The sequence below is a fragment of the Lepisma saccharinum genome, chromosome 19, assembly GCF_977018435.1.
Source record: "Lepisma saccharinum chromosome 19, izLepSacc3.1, whole genome shotgun sequence".
NCBI classification, from domain to species: Eukaryota; Metazoa; Arthropoda; class Insecta; order Zygentoma; family Lepismatidae; genus Lepisma; species Lepisma saccharinum.
This window is the reverse complement of record NC_139247.1, coordinates 7,544,698-7,563,613: the sequence shown is the minus strand read 5'-3', so window position 1 is coordinate 7,563,613 and position 18,916 is coordinate 7,544,698. Positions and strand designations below refer to the sequence as shown.

At 38.7% G+C, this 18,916-nt stretch overlaps 1 protein-coding gene across 1 annotated transcript in view; it reads left to right on the top strand.

The window, feature by feature from the left end:
- Nucleotides 1-17,027, top strand: part of LOC146002800 (uncharacterized) — a 52,188-nt gene extending 35,161 nt beyond the window's left edge. The window contains exon 4 of the mRNA XM_083140750.1: nucleotides 14,839-17,027. Coding sequence (XP_082996876.1) covers nucleotides 14,839-16,234 — 1,396 coding nt within the window. The 3' untranslated portion in view covers nucleotides 16,235-17,027. The remainder of the gene's footprint in view (nucleotides 1-14,838) is intronic.
- Nucleotides 17,028-18,916: the final 1,889 nt, after the last annotated feature.

The following is an 18,916-nucleotide window of genomic DNA, read 5'->3' as shown; positions in this document are numbered from 1 at the left end:
CAGACCAAAGTGGCAGGGTTCTAACAGGAGATCGAGTGTGTATCTACCGTCACACGGGATCCACATCTTCGTATTTGTCGCACGAGATATGTTTTGAATTACCAAGCTAAGTGCGCACCATCGGCTTTTGCCGAGCGAGTAATAATGGAACTCAGTCGTTAGGGCATCTGACTACTATGTGAGAGACCCGGGGTCGATCCCCTGTGGGGGAGAATCAGGATGTTTTCCACCTATTCAAACTGCTCCGGCACACACCCAGCATCATATAAAGCTGGTATCTTGAGGAAACTTTGAGGGATAAAGGTAGTCAGGAGCGTGGTGCTTATCACATCATCCCCACCTTCAGCCATGATCAAGAAAGTGTGGGGCCCTAACTCCACACCCGTATACACCTTCATGGAAAAGTGCAGGGGAGCACTTTACTTTTACTTCCTCAAAAATCTGTTCCAACATATCAAACTATCACAAAAATACATAGACCATGTGACCTACAATTTAAAAAAATAGTTTAAAAGCACAATGGAGTATTATGTTTCGGTATGTTTGGCAGAAAAATGTTCTAAAACAAAAACGCGAATTTTAGGAATCTTAACACTAACAAGTCAAAAAAAGATAATGCCAATTTTTGGTGCCATAATATATCGGTATCTGTCACATGAGATTGATTGATTTTAATTTTTTGGGTGTGTCGCCACTTATGGTCATTATGCACCCTTCAGTATGTATGGGGAAAATTCCATTATCTAAAACCCTTACCTTAAAATTAAGAAAGGGGTATGGAAAATAACTTTCAAGATATCAAACTTTCACGAAGAGGCGTAAGCCATGTGACTTACAATTTGAAACAGTAGTTTTAAAACACCATGAAGGTATAATTTCAGATATTTGCCAGAAAATGCGCTAAAATGAAAATGTGAATTTTGGCAAAACTAACACCGTATAGTAAAAAATTTAAAAAAATAAGAAAATATACCAATTTGAAAAAAAATACCAAAATATCAAAGTCCCTACCGATTAGGCATAAATAAAACAAGAATATCAGTTGTAATTTATTGCATTAGTAACAGTAAGTCCTAATCTAATTTTCGGCATTAATCACCACCGTTGTTCTGGCATTTGTCGTAGCATGGCACTAAATTCTGTATGCCCATGGTCATAGGGTCACTATTTATATTTTGAGCCTTGGCAACACTGATTAAAGTTAGGAGCGATTTGACGTTTGCACGGAATCGTCTGGCATTATTGACCATAACGTACTTCAAATATTTTGTCAATAGCTTCATTTGTGTTGTTTATGTTGCCTTGGAGATTGCGCGCCAACAATAAAATGGAATTAACTTGTGAACATTTTCATGCAATGATATTTTACGATTTTCGACATGGATTATCAAGACAAGAGTGCATCGATCAACTTACTTCCATATTTGGCGATGAAGCCTTATCCTTTGCCACTGTAAAACGCTGGTATAACGAATTTAATCATGGCCGCCATTCGCTCACCGACGAGATTCGCGAAGGTTGTCCAAAATCAGTTGTTGTTCAAGAAAACATTGATGCTGTGCAAAACCTAATACTGCAAGATCATCATGTGACATACTGTGAGATTGAGGCAACCATAGGCTTTAGTTCCACCAGCATATGTAAAATACACTCGTGTCCAAAATTAAGGTGACAAATGAAAAATGCAAGAGAACAACAAAATTATGTATAGAACGGGGTTGTGGGTGATAGGGGAGACAGAAAACAATAAAGAAGAGAGAGGATGCACCAAATGAACAGAAAAGAAAGTGCATTTAAGAAAAAAACCTGTATTACTGGATTGGGTGCAAAACTCATACAAAAGAATACAACGATTTAATTCCATCCGGGGCATTCTGGTGACCAGGCACTGCCCCTTAATAAGGAATATGGTCACCACGAACAGCAATACATGCCGCACAACGGTTTCCCATGCTGTTCATGAGGGTGTCAATAAGTTCCTGGGGCAAGGCATGCCATTCTTCCAAGAGACCACATCGAAGCTCGTTGAGGGTTTGTGGAGGGATAGGACGTGCTGCAAGCCGCCTCCCCAATGCATCCCACACATGTTCGATCGGATTTAGGTCGGGTGAACGTGCGGGCCATGGAATCCGTCGAATACCCTCACCTTCCAGGAACTCATCCACAACTTGAGCACGATGTGGACGGGCATTATCGTCCATGAACAAGAATTCTGGGCCAACAGCCCCTCGGAAAAGTTGCACTATTGGTTCCAGAATGTCATCCCTGTACCTCTGGGCAGTGAGTGTGCCGCGGTTTAGCACTTACAGGGCGTATGTTCACCACTCATTATCCCTCCCCAGACCATGATGCCACCACCGCGGTATTGGTCAACCTCGTGGATGCAAGATCGATGAAAACGCGTCCCAGGCTCTCGCCATACACACATTCGCCGCAAGTCACTGTGGAGACATAAGCGCGATTCATCTGTGAAGAGCACAGATGACCACTGTTCTTGGGTCCATTGTCCGTGTTCGCGACACCACATGTATCGCTCGCGTCGGTGATAGGGGGTGAGGGGAATGCACACCACTGGTCGTCTTGCAAAGAGTCCTGCCGCATTGAGTCGTCTGTACACAGTTTGACGCGACATTGAGGCTCCAGTCGCAGCATACAGGTCCTGGGAGAGCTGAGTTCCAGTCCTGTTTCTATAGCGACGGGCCGTAATTGTCAAATAACGGTCATCGGCTGGTGTTGTCCGTCGTGGCCTCCCTTGCCCTGGTCGTCTTCTTATGGTTCCTGTCCTCTGGAACTGGTTCCACATTCTTGAGACCACTTGGCGTGACACATTCAACCACCCTGCCACGTCGGCCTGTGACTGCCCTGCTTCCATTTGACCGATTGCTCGCCATCGCATTGCATCATCCAGATGTTGGTGATGAGCCATCATGCTCGTTCGCCCACCTACAGCTGTCTATTGACGAGGTTTCTGCCATCTGCAAATTGCTCACCTGCGGCGCAGCTGTTCCCTTTCCACAATTGTGCAATGACGTCACGCACTATCCTTCCCTTGAGTGTTTCGATGGAAGTGTGGCAACGTTGTGCACATTTCCCGAAACTGTTGTCCATTTTCATGCACGTATTTGCGACTTTTCCCACTTTTTCCCTTTGTCACCTTAATTTTGGACACCAGTGTATTTCATGATCATTTAGTTGTGAGAAAGGTATGTTCTCGTTGGATCCCACACAATTTGACAAAAACCCAAAAAGACGATCGCGTCAATTGGTGCAAACAAATGCTCAATAAATACAATCGTGGTGCTTCAAAAGACGTATATAAGATTGTAACAGGTGACGAATCATGGATATATGCATATGAGCCGGAACGTAAACAGCAGTCAACTGTATGGGTGTTTCAAGATGAACCCAATCCATCAAAAGTTGTTCGCGCTCGAAGCACATCGAAACAAATGGTCGCCTGTTTTTTTTTTTTCGGGAAAACTGGTCATGTGGCAACTGTGCCTTTAGAGGAACGTAGAACGGTCAACTCTGAATGGTACACAACAATTTGTTTGCCAGAGGTCTTCGGTCAAATACGGAAAACAAACAAACGCCGTCGGATCATTCTTCATCAAGACAATGCCAGCTGTCACACATCTCGTCTAACCACCGACTTTATGAACAGTCAAAAAATCGAATTGATGGGTCATCCGCCGTACAGTCCTGATTTGGCACCCAATGACTTCTTCTTGTTCCCGAATGTCAAGAATAAATTGGTGGACAACGATTTTCGTCGGCGGCAGACACCGTTGATGCGTTCAAAAACCATATTATGGAGGTGTCTCGAGAAGATTGGAAAAACTGCTTTGACAAATGGTTCGAACGAATGCAAAAGTGTATTGACCATAAAGGAGAATACTTCGAAAAACAATAAAGCAGTTTTCAATGCCAAATTCCTGTTTTTTTCATTGTTAGGCTCAAAATGTAAATAGTGACCCTCGTATATGTGTCTGACAGCAAAACTGGAACTGTGTAGCTGTCAAATCCTTGCCCTCCCAGAAACCTCTTCAGTTAAACAAAGAGATGAAAGTCGGTACATTCAAGGCCAGGGCTGTTCAGGGAGTGGTTCAAGATCTCTCACCTGAAGTGATGCAAAGGGCGCATGTGTACTCAGCTGTATGGGGTTGTGCACAATTGATTGGAATTCCTTGAATTGTCTGCACCATCGTCTGACCATACTATCATTCACAACGTCCGGTCTGTACACCTCACACGATTGCTGGTGACTGTGCCAAATTCTGAGCATGCAATGTAGGCTACATCGAAATCGGTGGGAGACTGTATGAGAGCTGCGATCTTTAACCTAGAACTGTCCTAAAACAGCTGCATTGCAACTGTGTCAGATTACAGCTACATGCATCTTCCTGCCTGCATGTGTGTGTGTCGCTCTACGACCACTAGTGCTGCGTATAGGCACCATGAGAGCTTTTTCAGGATGCCCCTCGTATATGAACTTTCAGAAGCTTTTATTATTAGAGTGTTCCTGTTTTAATGTGTGGTTAGCTAAATCAGGTACTTATACAATGCAATTCTATAAATTCCTTGCGTTAAATTTCTAATATCTACATACCCTTTTTGTCAGCATTAATGGTATAACTGCATGTTGTCAGTTTCACAGTACTTCACTTGGATATACTGTACTGAAGCAGAAATCCCATTGATAATGTAAGGAAATATGACACTTTATTTTGTTCAATTCAATTGTTTCACTTATATGCAAGAGTTAAGTTGTTTGCTTTACAGAGAAGAGAGTAGCAGCTTTATGCATTGAAAGTGAGTCCGCACTCATGGTTCTTGCAAGCAGGGGGTTCCAAACCTCAGTGGAAATATCAACATGTAATATGGAGAATGTATAAGGAGACTGATAAATTACAAGTTGTATTTCTTAATCAATCACTCTTCACTCTTATCTCATTTAGTCGTAACTTTAAAAATAATCAAGTATTTTATTTTAAACTTACTGCGTATGACAAAATTCCGTAATCATTCCCTAGCTTGTGAATTATAATAATTTTCCAAATTCACTATTTTGCAGTTTGAATTCAAATCATAGAGAATAGAGAAATTAAGTCAGTTTCATAGAAGATAATATTGGTACTTAACAAAACCATATGTGGATCTGTATGAGTTTATTATTTCCATTTGCAAAAACATCGATTTAGTTTAGTTTGTAATTGTCAGGGAAAAATGTAAATTTTGTCCTGGAAAACCTGGAAATGTCAGGGAATTTCATTTCTGCTTGTTTGTAGCCACCCTGTTACAATACGCACACTCATCTCGAAGCTCGTCACAAAGCTGACCGAAAATTGGAGCATACCGCATTCGGAATAACTGGTTAGTAGGGATACATCGTTGGACGAAAGTGTGGCCGTGGTGGGTACGACCATCGTCATGAACACGAAACGTAAACTGCCATGGGGATTATAACATATTAAATAACCTTCATGAAACCCAAGGGTGTCAGGTGCCCTATGGCAATCTGAAAACTCTGAGGGCCCTAGACAGTCACATCACCAAGAAGCAGCATGACAATAAGCGAGCATGCTTGGTATCAACTCTCAGTATTGATTAATTTATTGAATTGGTGTTTTAAATCTACTTTATGCACAGTAAGGCTAATTGGGTCTGGACCTACAGTTTAAAGTGGGATCCGAACCACTATGTGCCTCCACCGGGAATTGAACCCAAGACCCCTTGATTACAAGGCGGTGACAGATCTCAGTATTATCACATGAAATTTAAATTTGGTATATTAAAAAGAGTCCTCCACAATTATATATGCTAAGGGTTGACAATTTAACTACCTTAATATTACATACTTTTCAGAGTTAGAGACCTTTTGTGGGATGTACGAAAAATAAATGTTATTTTCAATAGTTTATTGATGGAACCTCAAGAAACAGATCTTTTGGTTGTATATAACATTTTAACTTTTAACAACATGAAATATCCAAACACCAATTCTTGCATTACATATCATATATAAATCTAATTAAGATCAATGATTCCAATTATAAATACACCCATACTTATATAGGCTAAATCAGATTGTGGTTCTTTTCATGTTTTAAGGTTAGTTTAATGTGTTAAATCTTATTTTTAATAGCAAGGGGGAAATTCTAGATCTAAATGAACGCAGAGGTATATGATTAGTAGATATCGGTTAAATCGGAAATAACCATCTGAGTAACAATAGTATTAAACACAAAATACAAATATTGCCCCCCAAAAATATTAAGTTTTGCATGTAATTTGAATAAATGAATATTTAAATTAAACTTAATTATATTATTAATACTACCAGTACAGAGACGATCACTTCACAAAACACCGATTCCATCAATCCAAGGTAGAATAGCACGAAGTGAACCCAACGGCTGCCCAAGTAAGAGAGCTCCTCTTACAACGCGAGAGACTTCCCTTCCCTTGACCTGTGATGCAATACTTCCCAAAAAAGAAACAAACCACCAACTATTAGCACACAATCTAATTGAGATTTTTGCAAGCGAGGAGTAAAGTTACATTGACGAAAGGTCAAGGAATGAAGTTGTTGCTTAGCAGCCCTCAACTGAGAAGACTCCGGCATCCGAGAAATAAGATGCATATCGGTGGCTTCATATTCAGCATCCCTGCAATCATTGCAGCTTTAGGCGCCGCTGATAGCTTGGCCGGTGGCAGTGCCGACATAACCAAAACCGTCACCGACGCCAAGAAGAACAAGGCTGAACTGGAGGAACAGAAACGTCATAACCTGGCCATGGAGAGAAAGGAGAAGGCGTGAAGCAGAAGCATGCTGCCTTGAGCAAGTTAATTAAAAGCCGCTCTCCAACTACAATATGTTGAGGCTAAAACATTTCAGGGGACTCTTCATGTTGGGTACTCTACCTCGCAATGGTTCGCTCCCAAGAAGTACGCCATCATCAACTTGGACAGTTCTAAAATCCAGACACGCACTGGATCTGCTACTACAAACAAGCTAATGGGCCTTCTTCATCTTCGATTTGTTTGGAGGTCGGCCGCCTGCAGGCTTGGTCAAGTATCTAGGCTCGTCGTATCTCTACTAGAACAACGAATGCATCCAGGGTTTCGACAATGTGAATTGCTTGCACTCTTGCATTTCCATACTCGCATTCATGTCTGGAATAAATAAGCCTACATTCGAAGATTTACAGAAAGCATTGTAACAGTTGAAGCATGGGTGTGTTCCATCTTAATAGCAAGACTTTGTTCTTGAAACTCACCTTACACGAAGCATGGGTGAGTTCCATCTCAATAGCAAGACTTCGGTCTTGAAACTCAACCTTACACGACGACATAATTTATCCTAAATCCATTGCTCTTAGTGCTTTCTACATCATGTACCTGATTGCCAATGTGACCGAACACAACACCATCACGGTCGGCAACGAAACATTGAGCATCAAAACAAGTCAGTACAAACTGTCCACTTTGTAAGCTCAGTTACTGAAAGGCATGGTGCTCTCGCAAAACGCCATAACGCATAAGGCGGAGTTGGTGTAGGCATCAGAGACCGTGGACCTCGGTACCGTTGTTGAGCTTTTAGGCTTCTAAAGTCACACCAAGCTCGAGCCGGGCATCAAACACATCGTTGCCAACATTCCTAAGTTTTTGACCATCAAGATATTGAACGTGCATTGCAACGTGGTGGAAGGTATGATCACCAAGGCTGATCAGCAGTCACAATAGAATGGACATCATCGCAACTTTCAAACCAAACTCCGAGTGCTTAGAGCCGATCATCTTCACACTCTCTTCGCCCAACTACTTTCACGTGTCGCGCAAACAGATCGAATTGGTTGTGGCCAACGAGAAGGGCGAGGTGGTGTATTTTGCCCAAGCCACTACCACGGCCATCATAGAAATCAACATATAAATTACCCATGGATCAAATCGAAAGTGACAAGTTGCAGTCTTTCCCTCCCAACCGTCTCACATTTGTGAATCTCAACATAGCGAACTGAGAGATCGAGTACGACATAGACGTTGGAGATGGCTTCATTCACCCTCACAGGCCAACCTGTACATTAAATTCGACATCGTGAAAAAAGAAAATGGCAAGGCTTTCGGAACCAATGTGAATCTGAAAATCGTAGACAACCGACATGGTTTTGAGGTCTCTGTACAGGTCAGCTGTATCTACCATGTAGACGAAGTAGTTGGCGTCCATGTACGCTACTTCGATCTATTCTCCATATTTCGGCTTCATCACATCATAATGGAATTCGTACGTGGCCAGCTTTAACAACTCCTGAAAAGTGACACCCACAGCAATGGGAGCATTGCACATCACAGTTGAGTTGTCTCTTTCGGTGAGGGTTAGGTTTTCAGCAATACAGGTGAACCCTTTGTATGTGGGGTATACGACCAGTTACAACAGCCTTTTCTCAGTGAAGATCAAACTGCACCTTACCTGGCCTCGTCTGTTTTTCAATATTTTGCCATATATCTCATTGCTCAGCAGTTTGTAGTAGTCTGTCTACCTTGGAGAGAGCTTGGACAGGGCAAGCTGTGTTCTTTCTGATGTAGGGTGCCAATCATGGGTTCTGCCTGCACTTCAAAGCTCTGTAGACTCTCTGCCTCAACCCTGCCTCAGGTAAAACTGGAGAAGGCGATAATGGACCACATAGATCTTTCTCTGCTAGAATGTGAGCATGAGCTTCTTCTCCTCTGTGTCTGGTGCCATCAGCGAAACCGGCGCAATGGCAAAGCCGTGATACTCAACATGAAGGTGTGGTGGGTACTCTAGGTCAACCTCAAGGAAACAGCCTTATTTGTGATCCTCGGGCAAAGTCAGAAACTTGCGATTTTGAAGTTCCTCAGGTGACAGCCAGGAAGAATTTTAAAAAATGTTTCCCCTGTTTTCCGTGATGGCACAAAAATTGGAAAGGGACTTCCGTGATGGCACTAAAATCGGAAAGGAACTCGATACAAAGCACTGCTCCATGAAAATTTATTGAAAAAATAAAGAGCTTTAAACCTCACCAATATAATAACATTTTGTCCATGTATGACGAGCTGTCATAAGACATTCTGGTAACTTGAGTTTCGTGTGTGTTTGCTGGGGTAAAGTAGCCCAACTCACGTCCTAAGACGAGGAACTCTTCTAGTGCAGAGAATTCACGATAGGTGGAATGTCAATGCAGTATAAAAACTTTGTTGCTTTCGTAGTTACGCAAAGAGTCGCTAGATGGCTCTGGCCGGTGTACGTATTTAAATTGTAAATTCCTTTGTTTGATTTCCGGTTTGCTTATGCACAGGGGCATTTTGAAGTGTCGGCCACTGCACGCATGGGCAATTCGCAGTAATGGCAGAAAATCATAAAATTTACAGCGTTTTGGTCTAGGTGCCATCGTATAGTTTACAGCAAAAAGTTTATCTCAATAAGTATTACAATAAGATTCTTAACGCATACGCATATTTGTTAACGTGTGGTTTCTTAATGAAGTAAATTGTTGATTTGGTAAAGACAATCGTGCTCTGCACAAAAGGATGGGGGAACGACGACTAAAAGAAGAAGAAGAAAAAGAGGGAAAGGATTCCGGCGGAATGGACGCTAAACAAACGGCATCGTGAGGAATAAACGGTGACCAAAACCGGCAAATTTCGGCTTGGACGCCTAAGTTGCACGATAACTTTGCTTGGCCTTAAGGCTGAAAACGTTGAGCCAATGTTTGGAATAAGCAGGGATCATTGGGAAGGCGAGCTGGACTTCGAATGCGAAAAACTAAGCAAGGTGGAATGAGTAGCGGATTTTGCCTCGTGATATCACAAGTGAGGTAAGCTGCATATGTACTTTTAGTATTGCATGAGCTCATGTTTCAACGCTTGTTGGTAGATCTACCCGTCTGTTAATGTATTTCCAAACATGCTAGCGTGTGGTCAGTGTGGTTCTCTGGATAACGAACAAATCATTATTTGCACCGCGTGGATGAGCGCGAGGTAAATGGACGCCATTGATGTCTGAAATTTGAATTCTTAACATCTTGAGCGAAACGCGTTTGACATTTGATGATATATAAAGTGGTAATTTGGCCATGAAAAATATTGGACGATATATGTCACAGAATTGTTTGGTTTGATGTATATTTGATATTGTTAATCTCTCGTTGAACACATATACCATATTTTCGCAGATATGTATTGCATGGTGTGCATTTGGTATTGGTAAGTTCTTGAAGGTCACATGACCAAATATGGTAATTTTCACGATCAACGTATTGACAGTTGATTCACATATCATAGTTCATTAAGGAGATACTTGATACTAAAAACAGTATATGCTTCAGTAAGGTTGAAATTTTCTGTTCAAGTACTTTCAAATCAGCTGACTGATAATGCTCTCATAAGCATGAAACATGTGTAATTATCCAACTCAATAAATGGGTTCATTGTTTCTTTGTGTTCATATTTGCGTTCTTTAACATTTTCTTTCTTTTGTATTTGATTATTTGTGACAATGCTTAAATGTTTAATTCTTCCTTTTCAGAGGGGGGAATTCTGCATGTGTTTGTAAATTGGGTTAGTGTCGTTATTATGGAAAGTGGATGTTGTTATTTGTAAATTAAGTATTTTCTATTTAGAATCTTAAGGTATAGAAATTTCATTCCCAGTGCGCTGCGCGCGTCACCGGCGCTATCAGGCAAATTTTCTTAAAACAAATAAATTCGAACAAATGACATTTAGCACGTCTCAAGATTGTTGGGACTCAGTTGTTGAGTAGTTGCTGCCTAGTTTAAACCAAATAGTTTGAACACATTGTTGTTCAAACATATAAGTTTGAACGAATGTCATGTAGCTCGTCGCACATGTATTCATATGAATTAGTACAATGAAGTGAAAAACTAAAGAAAATTTGAAAAAAAATCTGTTTTGTTTAATGGTGGTCTAAATAGTACATGCTTATTTAGGATATAGTATTTAAAGGTTAACCAAATATAAACTTTACACATACAATAATATATGGTCCATATTTCATTGGGAACTGCGTGTCTTAGCGAGGAAGGAAGAATTAAAATAATATTTCCCATGACGGTACAAAAGTCGAAAAAGGGCTTAATAGAAAATACTCATTAAAGGGTTTTATTTAAATATTAAACACATATAAATCTCACATATTCGATAACATATTTTCCAGATTTTCTTGTGAACTGCGTGTCTTAGCGAGGAAGGAAGAATTAAAAAAATATTTTCCGGGTTTTCCTTGACGGTACAAAAATTGAAAGGGACTTGATACAAAGTACTAGCCCAAAACATTTTATTGAAGAATTAGAGAGCTGGAAACCTCACAAATAAAATAACATTTTGGTCATGTATTCATACGAATTAGTACATCAAAGTGAAAGAACCAAAATTTGAGGATTATTTTAGGGTTTTCTGTAACGGTACAAAAATAAAAATAAAAGGCTGGATAGAAAGTACTGATTTAGAAGATGTCATTTATACATTAAAAATATATAAACCTCACACATTCGATGATATTAGCTCCATAATTTCTTGTGAATTGCATATCTTAGCTAGGAAGGGAGAATTCAAAAAATATTTCCCGGGTCTTTCTGGATGGTACAAAAGTCGGAAAGGGACTTATTCAAATTACTAGTCCATAAAATATTATTGAGTGATACAGAGGTCTAAACATCGCCAGTATATAAATATTTTGTCCATGCATTCACACGAATTAGTACGTCGAAGTGAAAAAACCAAAATTTGAAAATTATTTTGGGGTTTTCCAAAATGGAATGGATACAGGAAAGTCATCATCAACAAGACACTAAAGAGAGTAACACACAAGAACAACCAATGAACAATCTCGGAACCCCCCCTGATATCCAAGAAGATAGCCGTCATCCCATACACCAGCAAGCTCTCTGCAGTCATCAGCTGCATTCTTTCAAAACACAACATTAAGACGATACACAAACTTCCATGGAAAGTCAGAAGCCAACTTCGAAATCCTAAAGATGACCTAGGACAGAAGACACCCGGGGTTTATCGTATCAGCTGTTCCTACAGTAAAGCCTACATTGGACAAACGGAGAGGACAATGAAACAACGTTGCAAAGAACATGCTACGTACATCAATAATTGTCATTTTGAAAAATCAGGGCTCCAGGAGAGCCATAGAATTGAATTCACAACCTCCAAGATAATCAAAAAGTCATCCAACTTCTGGGACAGAATCATCAAAGAACCTATAGTCATACACATGAAAAGAAAAAACTGAACTGGGACACATTACTAGAACTATACCCAGCCTGGTTAGCGATAGTCAACTTGGAGCACTGACGTCGGAGAAATGCTATCAGATTGGACTGCCACCTACACTGGACTCCTCCCACACCAAATTGGAATTGTTAGTAAGTTCATGGCATGTTGTTATTTCATGAAGTGATGTCTCTTGCAGTTTGCCATTTATATTTCTTCAGTTTCTATAAATAAATGATTTAGTTTGCTTTATATATTGAAGAATTATTTGGTTTATACATTGTATACATGCAGTGAGTGAAGGAGATATCGACTTTGTATCACTGCACTCATCAGTCCCTAACTACATTCAGATGTTACTTAAAAATTGAATGAACCATATCACCTCCCCCCTCTTTATGCAGCAATATTTCTTGCTTACAGAATTGCTCATCTTTCTACTGCACAGAAGTTTTGTTTGTGGAACCATGTGATTGAAATAATGATAGCTGTTGAGCCATAGAAGACCACTTTTCACGAGTCTTGGTGAAAAATCCTATTGCACAACAATCAAGGAACTAACTGACGCAGTGTGACTTGCATGTCGGACAGACACAGGCTTTTCTGTGCATGATCCCCACTTCCCTATACTTCCCTTTAATACCTAAACTTACTTGAATAAAAGCAAAATCTTTTTTTTTTTTCTGGAGCTTAAGTGGTCAAATAAAACACTCCCTGAATGTGACATTGTAGTCAAGTCCATATGATAACTTATCAACATATCAATTGTCCTGGATTCACTTCTCATTAAAGGCAGAATTTTTTACAGTGCAGTGCTAACTTGTGTACCTAGTATGGAATTACACATTTCGGCACGACTGTTTCTCTAAAATTAAAATTAATTGTTTTGAGACTAACTGTTTAATGTTAAACCTCTTACAAAATGTGGATAGGCATGTGAATGAGACATACAGTTCTTGCTTTTCATATCACATATTTTGTGATCATTAATTTGGAAATTCTTAACGACCACGTCAAAAATTCCATGTGTTATTGAAAAGAATATTGGTTGAGTTGTGAATAGAATTGAAGACTAAAATTGGTAATCGCTGTAAGTGCCACAATAATTCAAACACAGTTTTCCACGTTAAACTTTGAAATGTGCCATGCTTTATAATGTGGTAAACATGAAATGTGGCTGGCAGCCCTCTAAGTAGTTCAAAGTGCATGTAAGAAGGTCACTAGTTTGCACGTTCATATGGGCTGATGTGCGGAACAATACGATTTCCCAACACTTTTGCTTTTGGCACTTACAACGTTACCACTTTCAGTCCTCAATTTACACTATAAATTTTATTTTTTAAATGCAAATCTTTTTTCGCAAAATCTGTAGCTATGTATAATAGAGAAACGAATGTTCTTAAGACCATTTTAGCACATTCTCTTTTTGTCAATCACCATTGTCCCGATTTACATTTGTAGTATCCATATGCTATGCAAAAGTAGAAACATCTGATTTATTCATATTCTAGGATTCCAGAAAAATATTTCTTTAGATAGAGATTAAATTAAACATTTATAGGTGACAATCCAAATTTGTGTCAACATACTTGAAATCATCTTTAATTTCAAATGTAGAGGCATGTAACTTGTAGTCACACTAAAAGTATATATGGTCTCACAGTTTCATATTTTTCTTCAAATGTTAAAAGATATTTTGAAGTTGTTTTAGGAAATTTGTGTCTGAAATCATGGATTGAAAATGGATGTCGTATGCATATCCAGCATTTTGTGTATTTGAGAGTCTGCATAGTTAAGCATTTTTTTTTCTTTAAACTAAAGAAAAATGCCTCGCCGATGGCACAGTGGTAGCGTCGTCACCTTTTAATCAAGGGTCACGGGTTCGATACCTGGTGGATGCACATATTGGTTCGAATTCTACTTTAAACTATAGGTCGTCCCGATTATTCTTACTGTTCATAAAGTGGACTCAAAGCACCAAATCAATCAAGCAACTAAAGAAAGAAACTTTCCCCAAAGAGGCTCTACAATGCATTGTTTAAATTGTGAATCTGTAGTGGTAATCATTCACCTACAGCTTCTACTGGTAGTCGAGCATTTACTTATAATGTAAGTTGTTGCAATTGTTTCATCACTGCCGATGTGCATTTTTTGTCACTCATTTCCTTTCAGATGTAGTTGTTTTTCCAGTTAGCTGTATTTGTTTACTTTCTGCTACCCATCAAAATCTTTGTAGAATACATTTGGATGCAACTCTCAGGAAAGAGGATACCTTAGTTTTTTTAAAAAAAAATGAAGTGGGAATAACGTGTTCAGTCACACAGTTGACAATATTTTTAATATTTGAAGTTTTGCTTGCAAGGCCACCATCAACTGAGCATTTACATTCTGGACAAATATTACATTTCACTCTCACCAGTAAGATAAATCTGTTCTACAGTCAGAAAAAATTACTACTTCCTTGCGAAATATTTGGTGTATTCATATGGTTATAATGCAAAGAGATGATTAGAATGTCTTGTTGTAGCATATGTTGGCAAGAGCAATTCCTTAATTTATTTTCCTTTCTTATTCTAGAGTCTTTCTGAAATCCATGCACATGGAACAATCTACAAGATTTAATCACCTTCTTAGGTATACCAGTGGTAAGTCACATACGTGCAGAATTTGCAATGAAACATTTTGTGTTGAAGATTCTGGGAAGAAACACACAGGTCAGAGAAGAGTTTCATGTAACATTTTCGAGAAGAAGTTCCTGAATAAACATTCTGTGAAAAATCATTTAGTGGCCCATGTGAATGCAATACCATATTTCCCCTCATTATGTGAAAAATCACTTCAACAGAAGGATAGATGTGATGATTACTTGTGTAGGCATGCCAGTGGAAAGAATTGCAACTGTGGTACACACAAAGGATCATTTGCTACAAAGTCTCACTCCGCTTGTCCAGAAAACAAACTTGCTCCTAAAATATGTGGTAAGAAAATTAGAACCAAAAATGCAGGAATTGCTCGTCCAAATGTTCATATCATTAAAAAACCATTTCTCTGTGACATATGTAAAAAGCGTTTCAAGTTTAAGTCAGCTCTGAATATCCACATTCTGTGCCATATGGATGCAAGGCCTTTTCAGTGTGATATGTGTGAAAAGTCTTTCAAACTTAAAGACAAGCTTAACAAGCATGTGTCGTGTCATAATGATGAGAAACCCTACCAGTGTGATATATGTAAGAAGTTTTTGAAGAATAAAGAAACCCTTAAGAGGCACATATGGTGTCATGCTGATGAAAAACCTTTCCAATGCAGCACATGTAAAAGTTATTTCAGTCTGAGATCACAATTTAACATCCACATACTGTATCATATGGATGGAAAACCATTCCAGTGTGACATATGTAAATTGTCTTTCACATGTAAATCAGACCTTAGGAAGCATCTGTTGTGTCATACTGATGTAAGGCCATTCCAATGTGACATATGTAAAATGTGCTTCAAGGAGAGAAAGAGTCTTAACAGGCATGTGCAGCGTCATACTCATGCAAATCTATTCCAATGTGACACATGTAAAAAGTCTTTCAAGGATAAACCAGACCTTAAGAGTCACATGCAGTGCCATACAGATGTAAAACCATTCCAATGTGACACGTGTAAGAAATTTTTCAAGAGCAAAACAAGCCTTCACGTGCACATGAAGTGTCACGTAGATGAAAAACCGTTCCGGTGTGACATATGTGATAAGTCTTTTAAGGTGAAAAAAGTCCTTCAGTGCCACATTCTAAGCCATATGGATGAAAGACCTTTTCAGTGTGATATGTGTGAAAAGTCTTTCAATTTTAAAGACCTGCTTAACAAGCATGTGTCGTGTCATTCTGATGTAAAACCATTCCAGTGCGAGATATGTGGAAAGTCTTTTAAGAACAAATATTATTTTAACATCCACATGCGGTGTCATACTGACGAAAAACATTCCTAGTGTCACAAATGTAAAGATATTTTGAAGGACAAATCAAGTGTTCACATTCATTGCTGTGTCATGTGCATGAAAACCATTTGAGTGTGTCATATGTAAGAAGTATTTCAAACTGAAATCACAACAGAAACATACAATGCGTACTCATGTAAAAACCATTTCAGTGTAACACATGTAAAAGGCCTTTCAAGGAAAATCACATATTTAAATCGACATGCAGTGTCATTCGGATGAAAAGTCATACCAGTATAAAGTATGTGGAAAATGTTTAAATGATTAATCATTGCTTAAGAAGCACGTGCAACATCAAACTGATTAGGAACCCCTCCAGTGAAATAATTGTAAAAATTCTTTCAAGCATAAATCATCTATTAATATCCATGTGCACTCTCATGTTGGTGAAAAATCTCACCAGTATGACAGTCTTCCAAAAAAATTGAAACCTTAAAAGCCACTTGTAGTGTCATGCAGATGAATAACCATTCACTCGTCATGTGTGAAAAGTCTTTCAAGCATAAATCACACCTTAATATCCATGTGCAATGTCATATACTGACAAACCATACTTATTTAAATTCCAAAGCAGGTACTTCACAGTTTGACTATGAAAATATGTAAATCAAGTTCTTTAACCAACAATGGGCATGGTGCCGGCTGGTAACACAAAGGGTGTCACATGGTTCCGTTGACCACCAAATGGAATTTACTATTTCCAAGAGTTATTGAAACATTAGCATACTTTTTCGCAAATTATCATGTATTTTGGACCTTTTTTATGTAATTGTAATAAAATGTTATCCACTAATTACATTATTGTCGTTATTATTATCTAACACTACAAAAATCTATCACATATTCGTAACTGCTGTATAAATACATTGTTATATGATTTTAAGATACAAAAAATGCTTTCGTTGGTCAATTATCACAGAACATGCAGGTAGTTACCCAAATACAACAAAATCACATAAAAAAAGTCACTCAAAAAAAATTCTGCACAATGTGAATGTGAGAGTGAAAGCAGTATGATCAGAATGATATTAAGTGGAAATAAGTGCTTAGTAGTTGGAAATAAGTGCTTCATTATCACTTTTATCAGAATCCAGAACTGACATTTAATTTCTGCTACTAACTTCTTTAAGTGTGGCAAAGACATTTTCACTAAAAGACTGATCATCAACTCTGATTCTCGAAAAACGTTCTATACTGAAAGCCACTTAATGGGCGTCGCATGGTCCATGATACCCACGAGTACCTATTGCTTCAAAATTAAATGCAGGGAGCAAAGTGGTGAGATTACATAATATTACAAAATATGAAGCTACTGAAAAGGAGAGTAAAGTGAGTGTTTTTGCTTCCAAGAACTAGATCATTGCTCTAGACCAAAAATCTCAGGAACCATGCCATGCTCGTTCCGGGTTAATGAATAAGACAAAATATCCATGTCTGAAGTTTAAGCAATGTCTTTTACACAAATTTATAATTCATAGGCATCTAACCCGTAGCGAAGTAATTAGCACATGCACTACAACGTCGTGGGTCCCAGGTTCGAATCCTGGCACAGGCATATGGGCATGGATGATTGTGAGTATCAATTCGTGAATTTCCATCTTCGCAAATTAGCCAAAAGTTGCACAAAAACCGAGGTAAAATAAAGCAAATCAATGATAGGCATCTGAGATGTGTCAAATCTGTCATTTACAAGTTCATGCAATTTTAACTTCTTGATTGGCTAGCATTTGTGATGTCAACTTGGTTGACAGAAGTGAAGAGCATCATAACATACTGATTGCCTTGCCATCTATATTGACATCTGATTAAGGAACCACCATTTATGATTGATTTCCATACAGCTCTGTAGGCATTCTAGTAAAATGTGTAATTCTTTATGTCTTTACTTTGTTCTGTTTTGGTTGGGGTTCATTACGTGCATATTATAGGTTACCATTATTGATGTTACTTGCTGCCTGAAGTGAAAGAATCCCTACAAGCTAGACACAATGTATACATGAGAAACAATATTCTTTTCTGCTCTGTTAGGCAATGAATTAGAAAGACATTATGTAAATAATTGAAGATTAAGAAAAGGATATATTCTAGATTATAATGTGATTGATATAATTATATTGATATTAGTATGGCATTGCATGTTTTCCAAGTACCTAATACAGGAAAACGTTGTTGATAGGATAATAGTTAATCTGTTGATCTGATGTACTTCTCATTCCCCAGCCATGATGATAGGATTTTTAATGTATTTTAGTATGGATAAATCGGAAAATCAGTACCTTCGGATTTTCAGCGCTGAAGCTTCAGTTGAGGTCATCGCCTATTACAACACTTAACGTTCGAATTTTCATCACAAATTGTTTCAAAATGGAGGCTATAGTTGCTCTTTTCTGTGCAGTTTCGGTTTTTATGGAAACACTGTTGTTGAATGAATTTGAAAGAACAACTAAGGATAGTACGAAGGAAGAGGAAGATTGATTTCTACTTACAAGTACAGTGGCAGAACACACACATTTATTCTGTAGATTTTTGACCCGTAATTTACTTCCATTGTTCTCATCGATGCTATTGTAGCTCATCGTTAGCAGACTACAATTACCCACAATTCCTAAAATCCACCGCTTGCACAAGCCCCTGTTTGTGGTGGAATCGAATGGATTCAGAGCTGAATCCATT